Source organism: Tachyglossus aculeatus, chromosome 5 (genome assembly GCF_015852505.1).
Source record: "Tachyglossus aculeatus isolate mTacAcu1 chromosome 5, mTacAcu1.pri, whole genome shotgun sequence".
Classification (NCBI taxonomy): Eukaryota; Metazoa; Chordata; class Mammalia; order Monotremata; family Tachyglossidae; genus Tachyglossus; species Tachyglossus aculeatus.
In genome coordinates this window covers 21,852,135-21,870,786 of record NC_052070.1, presented here as the reverse complement: position 1 = coordinate 21,870,786, position 18,652 = coordinate 21,852,135, and the positions used below count along the sequence as shown (strand labels likewise).

The window sequence follows — 18,652 nt, the reverse complement described above, 5'->3', positions numbered from 1 at the left end:
TATCCCCAACAGGCCTCAGTTTTGCTGACACAATTCTACCCTAGTTTGCCTTCCACCTCTCTGACTGCCCCTCGGTTTTGCTTGCTGGCTCTTCTTCTGTCTCTCATCCTTAACTACGGGAGTCCTGTCCCGCAAGGCTCTGCTCTGTGTTCCCGACTCTCCTTTTTCTACAGTCACTCCCTTGGCGAGCTCAGCGTTCACCTGGCTTCAGCTACCTCCTCTATGATGCCCAGTTGTTCCTCTCCAGGCCTGACCTCTCATCTAAATTGCAATCCCACATTCCCTCTTGCCTCCAGAACACCTTCACTTGCCTGTTCCTCCCAACACCTCAAATTTAAGATGTCCAAAAATGAACTCTTCATCTTCCCTTCTAAACCCACTCCTTCTCACAACTTTACCATCTCTGTCAATTCAGTCATTCACTCAGTTGTATTTATGGAGTGTTTACTGTGTGCAAAGCACTGTACTAAGTACTTGGGAAAGTACAGTATAACAAAAAACAGACATATTCTTGCCCACAACGAGCTCATAATCAATGACACCACCGTCTAAAGTGTGCCTATCTGGTGAAGGAGATATCTGCTCCAATATCCCTGTTGCTCTGCCCGGGACCACCTCCACTGTAGATGTCTTCCCAGCTCCCATCTTCATTTGGGTAATAAGGACCTAATTCGTGTTTATCTTCAAGGGCCAAGTGGTGGACACTACAGCAATAGCAATCATGCACACCCCTCTCAGCCCATCATATTTGGGGGGGAAGGCTCCCAATGTCTGCACTAGAAACTTGAATTTAAGCTATGCCCTGAAATTAAGATAACCTTTCTTTTTTGTACCAACACTTCCACTTCGCTGAGATTGCAAGTCTCAGCATCAGTACAGCTCAGAGTGGAGAGAAATGTCCCGTTACTCTTCAGCTTCGCCCCAGGAAACACCAATGTAAAGCTATGAGCGATTCAGTTCTAAAATTTCACAATAGTACTTTGCAAGGCCCAGAATTCCATATACCAAACCCAAATCCCAAATGCTGGCATTTTCCTCCCATTTGTTCTCAGAAAATGTATCCACCCACACTATTCCTTCAGCAAATTTTAAAACAGTCAATACATCCGTTGTTTACTCTTTAAAACCTCTGATGAGAAGACACGCTGGAAATGAAAATATAGGCCCACCATCACAAAAATTCCCAAACCCTTTTCTAGTCACATTACTTACATTGGTGGAACACAGTTCCATCTTCTTTTCAACTGGATCTACAACAGAGTGTTCTCTTATGTACGTGAAAGTCCTACTGGTTCCCAAAATCTATCAAGATGAAAATACAACAAAATGTTGGAGAAGGTGAATATAAAAAGCATGCCGAGAGTTGTGATTTCAAAAAGTGACATATATCTACATATATATTTCCCATAATCAGGAATTTGTCATGTCAAGATTATTGATCATTTATGCCTCTCGATTTCTAAAAAAACACGTATTTTCATGTAGCACAACTCATTCCAATCCCACAGGAGAAAAGAATTCACTTGCAAAACATACCGCTTTCACAAGAGCTGGCAGGCCCCACTCGGTGCTAAGAAGCCGGTGACTATGTAGTCGGCCTTGGTTATCGAGACATCTGTCTAACACATCTACTCCCACAACACAGGGGTTCATAGGATTTGGGTATTTTCTCATAGCAGCTTTGATGACGGTATCCCACGGGTGGCTGAGGAAATGAAAATAAATAGGAAGAACTAAGCATGTTTGGGCTCACATTTTACCCAATAGCTTCCATTAGCTTCATTTGTGTTAGACATTCATTGTTGCCAACAGCCCCAATGAACTGTGTCATCACTTACTGATGCATTTTCATGAAAACTGAGCAGTTGGCTTTAGTCACCTTTATCAAAGGTGACTAAGGTGACATTAAAAGGATACAGAAGCAGCATGGCGTAGTGGAGTTTGAAAGTCATGGGTTCTAATCCTGGCTCTCCCACTTATCTGCTGTGTGACCCTGGGCAAATCACTTCACTGTGCTTCGGTTACCTCATCTGTAAAATGGGGACTGAGACTGTGAGCCCCACATGGTATAAGGACTGTGTTCAACGTGATTTGCTTGTATCCACCCTAGTGTTTAATACAGTGTCTGGCGGGTAGTAAGCACTTAACAAATGCCATAATTATTTTCATAATTATTATTATTACATGTTCACTTTAAGACTAGAGGTATCTAAATATTATATTTTTCCATCTCACCCCCCTTTTTCTATTAATTTGGTTAAGGAGGTCACAGTAACATTGGTGATGACTGTTTAAAATAAATCCTAAGGAGCTAAAGCAAATGTTGAAATTACTGAAATGCACATCAGTAACAGCTATTTCTTCCACCTAGCTTTTCGTTGTCATAGCAGGAGTTCTCCTCCTAAACCCAAAGCAACATATTAACCAATGTTACTGAGGAACAGTACTCCATCAATACAACAGGGCAGCTCAGAAGCATCGAGCATAAGTTGGAATGGAGAAGACGCTACATAGTTGTAAAATAAGCACATGGTAATTACAATTATTACTAAAATAAATATTTTCATGAACTGGAGCAGCTGGAGATAGAGAAGAGTTTTAATCTAACGATATATACAGTATGTAATTTCAAACTTGTAGCACTGGAATGATTCTACACTAAAACACCTGCTGCATACCTCATAGAAATCTGCCCCTCTTTATTCTTTTATACATTGGCTTTTTAAGCGCTTACTATGTGCCAAGCACTGTACTAAGCCCTGGAGTAGACACAAGGTAATCAGATTGGATCCCATCCATGTCCCACATGGGGCTCACAACCTTAATCCCCATTTTACAGATGAGGTAACTGAAGCACAGAGAAGTTACATGACTTGCCCACAGTCACACAGCAGAAAAGTGGCAGAGCTGGGATTAGAACTCAGGTCCTCTGACTCCCAGGCTCATGCTCTTTCCAATAATAATAATAATAATAGTAATAATAATAATAGTACTTGTTAAGCACTTACTATGTGTCAAGCACTGTTCTAAGTCCTGGGGTAGATACAAGCTAATCGGGTTGGAGACAGTCACTTTCCCATATGGAGCTCACCCTCTTAATCCCCATTTTGCAGATGAGGTAACTGAGGCCCAGAGAAGTGAAGTGACTTGCCCAGGGTCACCCAGCAGACAAGTGGCAAAGCCAGAAACAGAACCCAGGTCCTTCTGACTCCCAGGACTGTGCTCTACGCCACATTCCTTGAAATAATAATTTTCTAAAATTCAGCATTCATTCAATCATATTTATTGAACGCTTACTTACACAGAACACTGTAGCAAGGGCTTGGGTGAGTACAATATAACAATAAATGGACACATTCAAAGTATCATAATACAGTTACCATAATAATATGGTATTTGTTAAGCACTATGTGCCAAACACTATATTAAGCCCTGGGATAGATACAAGATAGTCAGGCCAGACACAGTCCCTGTTTCACACACAGGACTCACAGTCCTGAGCAGGAAGGAAAGCAGGTATTTGGTCCCCATTTTATGGATAAGAAAAACTGAGGCACTAAGAACTTAAGTAACTCACCCAGCATCACACAGCAGGCAAGTGGCTGGAACCGGAATTAGAACTCAGGTCCACTGACTTCCATGCCCATGCTCTTTCCACTAGGCCACGCTGCTTATAAGTAATAATGGTATGTATTAAGTGCCTACTGAGGGCAATGCAGTGTACTAGGAACTGGAAAAGTACAAAAGGTTCCTTGTCCACAAGAATCCCCAGCCCCACAGCACTCATGTACATATCTGCACTTTATTTTAAAGTCTGCATCCCCTCTAGACTGTAAACTCCTTGTGGGCAGGAAACATGTCTACCAACTCTGCTTTATTGTACTCTCCCAACCACTGAGGACGGTGCTCTGCACACCATAAGAGCTCAATAAATAAGATTAACTATTAACTGAAGAAGCTTACAATCTAATATGGGGAAGAAATATGAAGAATTTACAAACAGTGGGAGCAGAAGGAAAAACAAGCATCAACTATGGAGTAAAATGAATATGCCAGGAGGACAGATCTGAATAAAGAATTGAGGTACAAGAGACTATGTAACTGTATATATAGATACATAATTGGGAGTGTGTGTGTGTGTGTGTTTGTGTTTTATAAATATTTAAGTTCTAGAAGGCTGCTGGGTTCATTCAACCCAGGAGGTGAGGAATTGAAAGGGGAAGCTTGTTGGAGGGGATTTTAGGACTTTAAAAATGGGGAGGGCGGGGGGTTGGGTAGATTTGGTGGAGGAGGGAGTTCCAGGCTGGGGGAGCAAGAGTGCAATGTAGGCAAGTCACGAAAACTGTTCAGTTAAAAGCTGAGCTACTGAGGGGCAAGGAATGTGACCTGAGGATAGAGCATGGGCCTGGGAACCAGAAGGTCCTGGGTTCTAATCCTGGTTCTGCCATATATCTGTTGTGTGACCTTGGGGAAGTCACTTCACTTCTCCGGGCCTCAGTTACCTCATCTGCGAAAGTGGGGATTAAGAAGGTGAGCCCCAGGTCGGACACATTGGACTGTGTCCCATCTGATTAACCCGTATCTACTCCAGAGCTTAGAACAGTGCTTGGCACATGGTGAGTGCTTAACAAGTACCATAATAATTATTACTACTAGAAGTAGGTGAACATAGCTAATACGGATGATGGAGAAGGCTGGTGAAGAGCCCTGAAGCCAACAGTAAGGAGCCTTCTCTTGTCATGGAAGAAAATATGCAGCTCCTGGAAGTTTTCGAGGAATGGTGAGATAAATGGTGAAAGATATTTCGGGAGGAGAATCCAGGGAGCTGTATGGGATATGGACCGAAGGAGGGGGAGTCCAGCAGCAGTGGGACGAGTGAGGAGATTAATATAGTAGTCTAACCACGATATAATGAACACTTGAACAAGTGTGGGGGCTGCTGGGTTGGAGAGGAAGAAGTTGATCCAGGAATCAGCAGGATTTAGCTGTTGTCTGAATGTGAGGGCTGAGAGACAGTAAGCAGGAAACTGGACACAGAATTGTGCCTTAAACTTGTTCTTACAAAATATTTTCCATTTTTACTTAATAATAATAATAATAATAATGGCATTTGTTAAGCACTTACTATGTGCAAAGCACTGTTCTAAGTGCTGGGGGGAATACAAGGTGATCAGGTTGTCCCACGTGGGGCTCACAGTCTTAATCCCCATTTTCCAGATGAGGTAACTGAGGCACAGAGAAGTTAAGTGACTCGCCCAAGGTCACACAGCAGACATGTGGCGAAGCTGGGATTCAAACCCAAGACCTCTGACTCCAAAGCCTGGGCTCTTTCCACTGAGCCACGCTACTTCACTAGCATGACCAGCATGCATGACTAGTCATGACTAGCACGACTACTTAGCATGTCCAAGCAGCACCATTTTGCTCCCAGTGGAGCTGCCAAGAAAGAAAAGTGATCGATGGTAAACTCTTTCTTTAAAGAGAATTACTGTGGTTGCGCAGCCAATACATACAGCCATTGTGTCAGACGTTCCAATGTTTACTGTGAGGAAAAAAGACCTTTTTTGAACAGTATTATGTCTGAACAAGCTACCCCTACTGAAGCTGCTGCCCTGAAGTTCCCAGTCACGAAACAAACAGATGCTAGCCATTAAGCAGCATTCAGATTTGTCAACCTCCATTAACTTGATTTCCAAGTCCAGTTGTAACAACAATTTTTCAGAAGCTATAAATATGACTTTGTCCCTTGAAAACAACTCACTGAAGGTTCAACTACACTGGATTTGGTAGGGTCATTCACAGATTCAGAAAATGAATTATTGCAGTTTATTAAAAAGCAGCATAATCACTTGAGGCTAAAAATTATTGCTAAGGTTCAGATTTTTACTTATCATATATCCCCAGTACTTCTTAGCATTGTGTCAGGAGGCAAATTCTGCAGCAGAATTTCAGCCACTTTCAAATCATCACAGATAACCACTGTGGCATCTTAAATATTTCACTGCAATGTCTATGTTCTTTGCAGCACACCATGTAACCTTTATAAGTGATGACGGAAATAACAAAAGCAGCTCCTATTCCCTAGAGATTCTTTGTAGGAAGAAAGCCCAATCTACAGCCACCCAGACTCACCGTGACCCCCAGTTCCCCCTGCCAAATGCCACACTCAGCCTTCCAAGAAAGTGCATGTCAGAAGGTTCATCCCTTGAAGATGAGCTTATTATCACCCACCCCTTACCCACCATCTTCTTATCTATTCTTTCAACTCTCCTTCTGCTAAAATCATCTTTTTTCCACTCCTTGCTGTGCACTTCCCTCCTCCTTCTCCTCTTCTTTTGTCCTACTCCCCACTTCCCCACCCAACCAGGGAAGGCAATGAAAGGAAGGGGAAATGTAGGTATGCATGCATCTCAAGCATTTTGAGACTCACCCCATTCCCACTGCATTTATGACCAGCCTTATACTCCGTAGCTTCCCCTAGCTGTAATTTACTTCATCATCATCATAAATCGTATTTATTGAGCGCTTACTATGTGCAGAGCACTGTACTAAGCGCTTGGGAAGTACAAATTGGCAACATATAGAGACAGTCCCTACCCAACATTGGGCTCACAGTCTAAAAGGGGGAGACAGAGAACAAAACCAAACATACTAACAAAATAAAATAAACAGAATAGATATGTACAAGTAAAATAAATAAATAAATAGAGTAATAAATATGTACAAACATATATACATATGTTCAGCTCCTTTCAGGCAGGGATTGTGCTTACCCAGTCTACTGTACTTTCCCAATCAATCAGTCAATCCATCGATCATACTTACTGAGCGCTTACTGTGTGCAGAGTACTGTACTAAATGCTTGGGAGACTACAGTATAGTGGGCACATTCCCAGCCTAAAACGAGTTTACAGCCTAGAGGAGGAGATAATTAATATTACTTATAACATTAATATAAATAAATTACAGATAGGTACATGAGTGTTGTGGGGCTGGGAAGGGGGATGAATAAAGGGAGCAAATCAGGGTGATGCAGAGAGGAGTGGAAGAAAAGGAAAAGGGGGCTTAGTCAGGGAAGGCCTCTTGGAGGAGATGGGCCTTCAATAAGGCTTTGAAGGCGGGGCGGAGAATAATTGTCTGTCAGCTATGAAGAGGGGGAGCGTTCCAGGCCAGAGGCAGGATGTGGGCAAGAGGTCTGCGGCGAGAGAGACAAGATCAAGTTGTGGTGAGTAGGCTGGCATTAGAGGAGAAAATTTTATGGGCTGGGTTATAGTAGGAGGGTAGCGAGGTGAGGTAGGAGAGAGAAAGGTGATAGAGCGCTTTAAAGCCAATGGTGAGGAGTTTCTGTTAGATGTGAAGGTCGATGAGTGGGTACACACGGACTGAACATTTTCGTAGAAAAATGATCCGGGCAGCAGAGTGAAGTATGGGCTGGAGTAGGGAGAGATAGGAGGCAGAGAGGTCAACAGGGAGGCTGCTAAAGTAATCACGGAGAGATGGGATAAGCACTTGGATTAACATGGTAACAGTTTGGATGGAGGGGAAAGGGTGGAATATAGGTATGTTGTGAAGGTTGAACCAATAGGATTTAGTGATAGATTAAGTGGGCTGAATGAGAGAGAGGAGTCAGGGATAACGCCAAGGTTATGGGCTTGTGAGACAGGAAGGATGTGTTTAATACAGAGCTCTGCACACACAAATGGCTCGATAATACCACGGATTGATTGATTGACAGTTCCATGAGCAGTTGTGTGGTGGAGTGGCAACTGCATTCTAGAATGGGCTGAAAATGTTGCTGCCCTCTAAAATGGGCAACCCCCAGACCCTAGCTTAGTTGGTTATAGGGTGGTTCAGGCAGGGGAAAATGAGAAACCACTGACAAACACCTTAACCTACGCATAAAGACATTTTCCCAAAAGTTAAAAAAAGTGAAACAGCCAGTTTGAAGAATGTACTCTATCTGAAGCCTTCAGAGAGCAGGAACAGATAAATCATACAATAAATCTCTGCAAATCTTTGTTCAAGTGCCATGCAGAATTATCTTTATCTGTGTGCAGAAGTCTTCCACAGGGCAGCGTCTTCCCTTACCTAACTCACTCCCTTTCTACCGAGACTTTTCAATCAGAGCAGGCTCCTAATAATAATAATAGTAACAATAATTGTGGTATTTGTTAAGCACTTACTATGTACCAAGCACTGTTCTAAGTGCTGGGGTAGATACCAGTTAATCAGGTTGTCCCACATGGGGCTCACAGTCTTAATCCCCATTTTACGATGAGGTAACAGGCACAGAGAAGTGAAATGACTTACCCAAGGTCCGCAGAGGACAAGTCCATGTCCTCTGATTCCCAAATCCGTGCCCTCGCCACTATACCATCATCATCATCAATCGTATTTATTGAGCGCTTACTATGTGCAGAGCACTGTACTAAGCACTTGGGAAATACAAATTGGCAACATATAGAGACAGTCCCTACCCAACAGTGGGCTCACAGTCTAAAAGGGGGACTAATACCATCCAACCGAGCCCGAACCCTTGCCATGGCATAATGGATAGAGCACAGGCCTGAGAGTCAGGTCATGGGTTCTAATCCCAACTGTGCCGCTTATCTACTGTGTGACCTTGGACAAGTCACTTCAATTCTCTGGGCCTCAGTTACCTCATCTGAAAATTCATTCATTCAATCGTATTTATTGATCACGTACTGTGTGCAGAGCACTGTACTAAGTGCTTGGAAAGTACAATTCGGTAACATATAGATACAGTCCCTACCCAACAATGGGCTCACAGTCTAGAAGGGGGAGACAGACAGTAAAACAGAACAAGTAGACAGGTGTCAATACCATCAAAATAAATAGAATTATAGATATATATACATCATTAATAAAATCAAGAGAGTAATAAATATGTACAAATATACACAAGTACTGTGGGGAGGGGAAAGGGGTAGGGCAGAGGGAGGGAGGGGGGTGATGCGGAGGGAAAAAGGAGCAGAGGAAAAGGGGGGCTTAGTCTGGGAAGGCCTCCTGGAAGAGGTGAGCTCTCAGTAGGACTTTGAAGGGAGGAAGAGAGCAAGTTTGGCGGATGTGTGGAGGGAGGGCATTCCAAAACCAGAGGTAGGACATGGGCCAGGGGCTGATGGCGGGACAAGTGAGAACGAGGCACAGTGAGGAGGTTAGCAGCAGAGGAGCACTGTGTGCAGGCTGGGCTATAGAAGGAGAAAATGGGGATTGAAATGGTGAGCCCCATGTGGGACAGGGACTATGTTCAACCCCATTTGCTTGTATGCACCCCAGTGCTTAGTACAGTGCCTGGCACATAGTAAGCACTTAGCAAATGCCATAATAAGTGCTTAATCAAACACCTGGGACTGCATGCAAAGTCTGGTGCCAAACACTGGGAAAAAAATACTTGGGTGAAAATCTGACAGGCTCTCCAGCCCCAAGGGGCTCCCCAACCCAAGAACTGGGAGAGCAGGCGACAGACACATAAGGAAAATTAACCGATAAGAACCCAAAACAAGACAAATGAGCCTGAAAACAATCGGTAGGCGAGCAACAGGGACTCTGGGTTTCAAAGCCCAGCAGTGCTGTGGGACAGAACGATCCTTAGCAGCGTGGCTCAGGGGCAAGGGCACGGGCTTGGGAGTCATAGGTCATGGGTTCTAATCGCGGCTCCGCCACTTGTCAGCTGCGTGACTTTGGGCAAGTCGCTTCACTTCTCTGTTCCTCAGTTACCTCATCTGTAAAATGGGGATTAAGACGGTGAGCCCCACGTGAGGCAACCTGATTACCTTGTATCCCCCCCCCAGTGCTTAGAACAGTGATTGGCACGTAACAAGCACTTAACAAATACCACTATTATTATTATTATTATTACTTTGTGGCAGGCACTGTCAAGAAAGCGGGGTGAGAGCGCCCCAAACCGAGGTGTCTGGCATGTCTGGCCCACACTGGACCCTGGGAATCCCTGCTCAAGGGACTCGGGCCTGGCCGGTTTAGTTACCCGACAGGTCCACCCGGTGAGCTGGGCCTGGGATTCGGCAGGTCATGGGTTCATTCATTCAATCAATCAATCAATCAATCATATTTATTGAGTGCTTACTGTGTGCACAGCACTGTTCTAAGCACTTGGAAACTACAATATAGCAAATAAAGACAGACAATCCCACAACAGGCTCACCGTCTAGTGGGGGGATGAGAGATATCAAAACAAGTAAACAGGCATTAATACAAATAAATAGAATTATAGATATACACATATATACATAAGTGTTGCGGAGCGGGAGGGAGAGCAAAGGGAGCGAATCGTGGGGCGATGAGGAGGAGGAGCGGAGGAAAAGGGGGCTTAGTTTGGGAAGGCCTCTTGGAGGAGGTGTGCCTTCCGGAGGGCTTTGAAGGGGAGGGAGAGTGAGGGGTTCGATTTCCAACTTCGCCACTTGTCTGCTGTGGGACCTTGGGCCAGTCACGTGGCTCGGTGGCAAGAGCCCGGGCTTGGGAGTCAGAGGTCATGGGTTCTAATCCCGGCTCCGCCACTTGTCAGCTGTGTGACTGTGGGCAAGTCACTTCACTTCTCTGTGCCTCAGTGACCTCATCTATAAAATGGGGATGAAGACTGTGAGCGCCACGTGGGACAACCCGATCACTTTATATCCCCCCCAGAGCTTAGAACAGTACTTCGCACATAGTAAATGCTTAAAACAGTGCTTTGCACATAGTAAGCGCTTAACAAATGCCATCATCATCATTGTTATTAAAACAGTGCTTCGCACATAGTAAGCGCTTAACAGATGACATCATTATTATTAAAACGGTGCTTTGCACATAGTAAGCGCTTAACAAATGCCATCATCATCATTGTTATTAAAACAGTGCTTCGCACATAGTAAGCGCTTAACAGATGACATCATTATTATTAAAACGGTGCTTTGCACATAGTAAGCGCTTAACAGATAATAATAATAATAATAATAATAATAATGATGGCATTTATTAAGCGCTTACTATGTGCAAAGCACTGTTCTAAGCGCTGGGGAGGTTACAAGGTGATTAGGTTGTCCCACAGGGGGCTCACAGTCTTCATCCCCATTTTACAGATGAGGGAACTGAGGCCCAGAGAAGTTGACTGGCCCAAAGTCACACAGCTGGCAATTGACGGAGTCAGGATTTGAACCCATGACCTCTGACTCCAAAGCCCTTGCTCTTTTCCACTGAGCCATGCTGCTTCTCACTAACAGATGACATCATTATTATTAAAACGGTGCTTCACACATAGTAAGCACTTAGATGACATCATTATTATTAAAACAGTGTTTCGCACATAGTAAGCGCTTAACAAATACCATCATCATGGTGCTCCAGCGCTTAGAACAGTGCTCCATTAATTCATTCATTCATTGAATCGTATTTATTAAACGCTTACTGTGTGCAGAGCACTGAATTATGCTCTTGGGAAGTACAAATTGGCAACAGAGACGGTCCCTACCCAGCAATGGGCTCACAGTCTAGAAGGGGGGGAAGCACCCCAACGCTTAGAACTATGCTTTGCACATAGTAAGTGCTTAACAAATGCCATTATTATTACTATTACTATTATTATTCCCCAGGCCTCGGTTCCCTCATCTGTAAACCAGGGACGGAGAGGATTCATTCATTCAATCGCATTTATTGAGCGCTTACTGTGTGCACAGCACTGTACTAAGTGCTTGGGAAGTCCAAGTTGGCAACATCTAGAGACGGTCCCTACCCAACAACGGGCTCACAGTCTAGAAGGGGGAGACAGATAACAAAACAAAACATATTAACAAAATAAAATAACAAATAAATAAACAAAACAAAATAAAATAAATATAATAAATATGAACAAATAAAATAGAGTAATAAATACATACAAACATATATACATATCTACAGGTGCTGTGGGGAGGGGAAGGAGGTAAGGCGGGGGGGGTGGGGAGGGGGAGGAGGGGGAGAGGGCTCAGTCTGGGAAGGCCTCCTGGAGGAGGTGAGCTCTCAGTAGGGCTTCTCTATGGTCGTTCATTCTCAGTCTCTTTTGCAGACTCCTCCTCCCCCTCCCATCCCCTTACTGTGGGGGTTCCCCAAGGTTCAGTGCTTGGTCCCCTTCTGTTCTCGATCTACACTCACTCCCTTGGTGACCTCATTCGCTCCCACGGCTTCAACTATCATCTCTACGCTGATGACACCCAGATCTACATCTCTGCCCCTGCTCTCTCTCCCTCCCTTCAGGCTCGGGTCTCCTCCTGCCTTCAGGACATCTCCATCTGGATGTCTGCCCGCCACCTAAAACTCAACACATCCAAGACTGAACTCCTTGTCTTCCCTCCCAAACCCTCCCAAGCCCTCTCCATGACTTTCCCATCTCTGTTGACGGCACTACCATCCTTCCCGTCTCACAAGCCCACAACCTTGGTGTTCATCCTCGACTCCGCTCTCTCATTCACCCCTCACATCCAAGCCGTCACCAAAACCTGCCGGTCTCAGCTCCACAACATTGCCAAGTTCCGCCCTTTCCTCTCCATCCAAACCGCTACCCTGCTCGTTCAAGCTCTCATCGTATCCCATCTGGACTACTGCATCAGCCTTCTCTCTGATCTCCCATCCTCGTGTCTCTCCCCACTTCAATCCATACTTCACGCCACTGCCCGGATTGTCTTTGTCCAGAAACGCTCTGGGCATGTTACTTCCCTCCTCAAAAATCTCCAGTGGCTACCAATCAATCTGCGCATCAGGCAGAAACTCCTCACCCTGGGCTTCAAGGCTGTCCATCCCCTCGCCCCCTCCTACCTCACCTCCCTTCTCTCCTTCTACTGCCCAGCCCGCACCCTCCGCTCCTCCACCACTAATCTCCTCACTGTACCTCGCTCTCGCCTGTCCCGCCGTCTCCCCCCGGCCCACGTCCTCCCCCTGGCCTGGAATGCCCTCCCTCTGCCCATCCGCCAAGCTAGCTCTCTTCCTCCCTTCAAGGCCCTGCTGAGAGCTCACCTCCTCCAGGAGGCCTTCCCTGACTGGGCCCCTTCCTTCCTCAGTAGGGCTTTGAAGGGAGGAAGAGAGTGCTTTGCAATCAATCAATCAATCGTATTTATTGAGCGCTTACTGTGTGCAGAGCACCGTACTAAGCGCTTGGGAAGTACAAGTTGGCAACATATAGAGATGGTCCCTACCCAACAGTGGGCTTACAGTCTAGAAGGGGGAGAAAGAGAACAAAACCAAACATATTAACAAAATAAAATCAATAGAATAGATATGTACAAGTAAAATAAGTAAATAGAGTAATACAGTAATAAATATGTACAAACATATATACATTATAAGTAATAATGGTATGTATTAGAGAAGCAGCATGGCTCAGTGGAAAGAGACCGGGCTTTGGAATCAGAGGTCATGGGTTCGAATCCCAGCTCCGCCCCATGTCTGCTGTGTGACCTTGGGCAAGTCATTTAACTTCTCTGAGCCTCAGTTACCTCATCTGTAAAATGAGGATTAAGACTGTGAGTCCCACGTGGGACACCTTGATCCCACTGTACCCCCCCAGTGCTTAGAACAGTGCTTTCCACATGGTAAGCGCTTAACAAATGCCATCATCATTATTATTCCCAGACTGAGCCCCTTCCTTCCTCTCCCCCTCGTCCCTCTCCATCCCCCCATCTTACCTCCTTCCCTTCCCCACAGCACCTGTATATATGTTTGTACATATTTATAACTCTATTTATTTATTTATTTTACTTGTACATATCTATTCTATTTATTTTATTTTGTTAGTATGTTTGGTTTTGTTCTCTGTCTCTCCCTTTTAGACTGTGAGCCCACTGCTGGGTAGGGACTGTCTCTATATGTTGCCAACTTGTACTTCCCAAGCGCTTAGTACAGTGCTCTGCACATAGTAAGCGCTCAATAAATACGATTGATTGATTGATTATTATTATTAAGTGCCTACTGAGGGCAATGCAGCTTATTAGGAACTGGAAAAGTACAAAAGGTTCCCTGTCCACAAGAATCCCCAGCCGCCCAGCGCTCATGTGCAAATCTGCACTTGATTTTAAACATATTAACAAAATAAAATCAATCCTCATCATCATCAATCGTATTTATCGAGCGCTTACTATGTGCAGAGCACTGTACTAAGCGCTTGGGAAGTACAAATTGGCAACCTATAGAGACAGTCCCTGCCCAACAGTGGGCTCACAGTCTAAAAGGGGGAGACAGAGAACAAAACCAAACATACGGTCCCTACCCAACAGTGGGCTCACAGTCTAAAAGGGGGAGACAGAGAACAAAACCAAACATACTTACAAAATAAATAGAATAGATATGTACAAATAAAATAGAGTAATAAATATGCACAAACATATATACATATATACAGGTGCTGTGGGGAAGGGAAGGAGGTAAGATGGGGGGGATGGAGAGGGGGACGAGAGGAAGGGGCTCAGTCTGGACTTAGATATGCACAAGTAAAATAAATACATAAATAGAGTAATAAATATGTACAGACCTATATAAGCGCTTAACAAATGCCATTATTATTACTATTATTATTACTCCCCGGGCCTCGGTTCCCTGGTCTGTAAAGCGGGAGCCCCGGGTGGGATGGAAGGGTGCCTCCATCCCGGCGTCCAGTACGGTGCCTGAGCCGTAGTAGGCGCTGAACAAATCCCGGGGTCCTCCCGGTAATGATTATGGGGGTCACACCTGAACACGTGCTCCGAGCTCCACATCTTCATCTCCGCAGCAGGCCTGCTGGGCGGGCGCGCTCCCGCGGGCGCGCTCCCGCGGGCCTCCCGCGCGGCCCCGCCTTGGCGATCGTGCGTCACGCGCCGCCGCAGCGTCCCCATTGGTCCGCGGAGCCTGGGGGCGTGGCCTAAGGGCCCAGGGGGCGTGGCCTGATTGGTCTGAGGGGCCTGAGGGGCGGACGAGGCGGGGGGGCCCTTCCTTCCTTCATTCATTCATGCCATCCTATTGATTGAACTCTTAATAATAATAATAATGGCATTTATTAAGCGCTTACGATGTGCAAAGCACTGTTCTAAGCGCTGGGGCAGTTACAAGGTGATCGGGTTGTCCCACAGGGGGGCTCGCAGTCTTAATCCCCATTTTACAGATGAGGTCACTGCGGCCCAGAGAAGTGAAGTGACTCGCCCAAAGTCACCCAGCTGACAATTGGTGGAGCTGGGACTTGAACCCATGACCTCTGATTCCAAAGCCCATGCTCTTTTACACAGAGCCACGCTGCTTCTTCTCTACTACTACTTATTACTCTATTTATCTTACTTGTACATATCTATTCTATTTATTTTATTTTGTTAATATGTTTGGTTTTGTTCTCTGTCTCCCTCTTCTAGACTGTGAGCCCACTGTTGGGTAGGGACTGTCTATATGTTGCCAACTTGTACTTCCCAAGCGCTTAGTACAGTGCTCTGCACACAGTAAGCGCTCAATAAATGCGATTGATTGATACTACTACTACTACTACTACTACTGCTACTACTACTGCTACTACTACTACTAAAGATGGCATTTATTAAGTGCTTGCTATGTGCAAAGCACTGTTCTAAGCGCTGGGGAGGAAGGCTCACAGTCTTCATCCCCATTTTACAGATGAGGGAACTGAGGCCCAGAGAAGTGAAGTGACTTGCCCAAAGTCACCCAGCTGACAATTGGTGGAGCTGGGACTTGAACCCATGACCTCTGATTCCAAAGCCCATGCTCTTTTCCACAGAGCCACGCTGCTTCTTCTCTACTACTACTACTACTACTACTACTACTACTACTACTACTACTAAAGATGGCATTTATTAAGTGCTTGCTATGTGCAAAGCACTGTTCTAAGCGCTGGGGAGGAAGGCTCACAGTCTTCATCCCCATTTTACAGATGAGGGAACTGAGGCCCAGAGAAGTGAAGTGACTCGCCCAAAGTCACCCAGCTGACAATTGGTGGAGCTGGGGCTTGAACCCATGACCTCTGATTCCAAAGCCCATGCTCTTTTCCACAGAGCCACGCTGCTTCTTCTCTACTACTACTACTACTACTACTACTACTACTACTACTACTAAAGATGGCATTTATTAAGTGCTTGCTATGTGCAAAGCACTGTTCTAAGCACTGGGGAGGAGGGCTCACAGTCTTCATCCCCATTGTACAGATGAGGGAACTGAGGCCCAGAGAAGTGAAGTGACTCGCCCAAAGTCACACAGCTGACAATTGGCGGAGCGGGATTTGAACCCGTGACCTCTGACTCCAAAGCCTGTGTGCTTTTCCACTGAGCCACGCTGCTTCTCTCATTCATTCAATTGTACTTACTGAGCACTTACTGTGTGCAGAGCACTGTACTACTATCAGTCAATCAATCAATCGTATTTATTGAGCACTTACTGTGTGCAGACTGTCTCTATGTGATGCCAATTTGTACTTCCCAAGCGCTTAGTACAGTGCTCTGCACATAGTAAGCGCTCAATAAATACGATTGATTGATTGATTGATTGATTGCAGAGCACTGTACTAAGCGCTTGGGAAGTACAAATTGGCAACATATAGTCCCTACCCAACAGTGGGCTTACAGTCTAAAAGGGGGAGACAGAGACAGAGACAGAGACAGAGACAGAGACAGAGACAGAGAACAAAACCAAACATACTAACAAAATAAAATAAATAGGATAGATATGTACAAATAAAATAAATAAATAAATAGAGTAATTAATATGTACAAACATATATACATATATATACAGTCCCACAGGGGGGCTCGCAGTCTTCATCCCCATTTTACAGATGAGGTAACAGGCCCAGAGAAGTGAAGTGACTTGCCCAAAGTCACCCAGCTGACAATTGGTGGAGCTGGGATTTGAACCCACGACCTCGGACTCCAAAGCCCGGGCTCTTTCCACTGAGCCACACAATGACATTTGTTAAGCGCTTACTATGTGCAAAGCGCTGTTCTGAGCGCTGGGGTGGCTGCAAGGTGCTCAGGTTGTCCCACGTGGGGCTCACAGTCTTAATCCCCATTTGACAGATGAGGGAACTGAGGCTCAGATAAGTTAAGTGACTTGCCCAAGGTCACACAGCAGACGTGTGTGCAGAGCACTGGACTACTACTACTATCCATCAATCAATCAATCAATCGTATTTATTGAGTGCTTCCCGTGTGCAGAGCACTGGACTAAGCGCTTGGGAAGTACGAGTTGGCAACATATAGAGACGGTCCCTACCCAACAGTGGGCTCACAGTCTAAAAGGGGGAGACAGAGAACAAAACCAAACATACTACTACTACTAATAATAATAAAAATAAAGATGGCATTTATTAAGCATTTACTATGTGCAAAGCACTGTTCTAAGCGCTGGGGAGGAAGGCTCACAGTCTTCATCCCCCTTCCTTCCTCTCCCCCTCGTCCCCCTCTCCATTCCCTCCATCTTACCTCCTTCCCTTCCCCACAGCACCTGTATATATGTATATATGTTTGTACATATTTATTACTGTATTTATTTTACTTGTACATATCTATTCTATTTATTTTATTTTATTAGTATGTTTGGTTTTGTTCTCTGTCTCCCCCTTTTGGACTATGAGCCCACTGTTGGGTAGGGACTGTCTCTAGATGTTGCCAACTTGTACTTCCCAAGCGCTTAGTACAGTGCTCTGCACACAGTAAGCGCTCAATAAATACGATTGATTGATTGATTGATTAATAATAATAATAATAATGATGGCATTTATTAAGCGCTTACTATGTGCAAAGCACTGTTCTAAGCGCTGGGGAGGAAGGCTTACAGTTTTCATCCCCCTTCCTTCCTCTCCCCCCTCGTCCCCCTCTCCATCCCCGCCCCCATCTTACCTCCTTCCCTTCCCCACAGCACCTGTATATATGTATATATGTTTGTACATATTTATTACTCTATTTATTTATTTCTTTTACTTGTACATATCTATTCTATTTATTTTATTTTGTTAGTATGTTTGGTTTTGTTCTCTGTCTCCCCCTTTTGGACTGTGAGCCCACTGTTGGGTAGGGACTGTCTCTAGATGTTGCCAACTTGTACTTCCCAAGCGCTTAGTACGGTGCTCTGCACACAGTAAGCGCTCAATAAATACGATTGACTGATTGATTGATTAGTAATAATAATAATAATAATAACAAAGATGGCATTTATTAAGCGCTTACTATGTGCAAAGCACTGTTCTTAGGGCTGGGGAGGAAGGCTCACAGTCTTCATCCCCCTTCCTTCCTCTCCCCCTCGTCCCCCTCTCCATCCCCCCCCATCTTACCTCCTTCCCTTCCCCACAGCACCTGTATATATGTTTGTACATATTTATTACTCATTCATTTATTTATCTTACTTGTACATATCTATTTATTTTATTTTGTCAGTATGTTTGGTTTTGTTGTCTGTCTCCCCCTTCTAGACTGTGAGCCCGCTGTTGGGTAGGGACTGTCTCTATGTGTTGCCAACTTGTCCTTCCCAAGCGCTTAGTACAGTGCTCTGCACACAGTAAGTGCTCAATAAATACGATTGATTGATTGATTGACTGATTGCAGAGCACTGGACTACTGCTACTACTACTACTAATAATAATAATAAAGATGGCATTTATTAAGTGCTTACTACGTGCAAAGCCCCGTTCTAAGCGCTGGGGAAG

At 44.9% G+C, this 18,652-nt stretch overlaps 1 protein-coding gene across 2 annotated transcripts in view; it reads right to left on the bottom strand.

The window, feature by feature from the left end:
* Positions 1-14,746, bottom strand: part of PRELID3A (PRELI domain containing 3A) — a 28,588-nt gene extending 13,842 nt beyond the window's left edge. For both annotated transcript variants that reach the window (XM_038746943.1, XM_038746944.1), the window contains exons 1-3: positions 14,710-14,746; positions 1,537-1,705; positions 1,213-1,302 (exon numbers count right to left, since the gene is read on the bottom strand). In XM_038746943.1, coding sequence (XP_038602871.1) covers positions 1,213-1,302; positions 1,537-1,705; positions 14,710-14,741 — 291 coding nt within the window. In that variant the 5' untranslated portion in view covers positions 14,742-14,746. The remainder of the gene's footprint in view (positions 1-1,212; positions 1,303-1,536; positions 1,706-14,709) is intronic.
* Between the last annotated feature and the right edge of the window lie 3,906 nt (positions 14,747-18,652).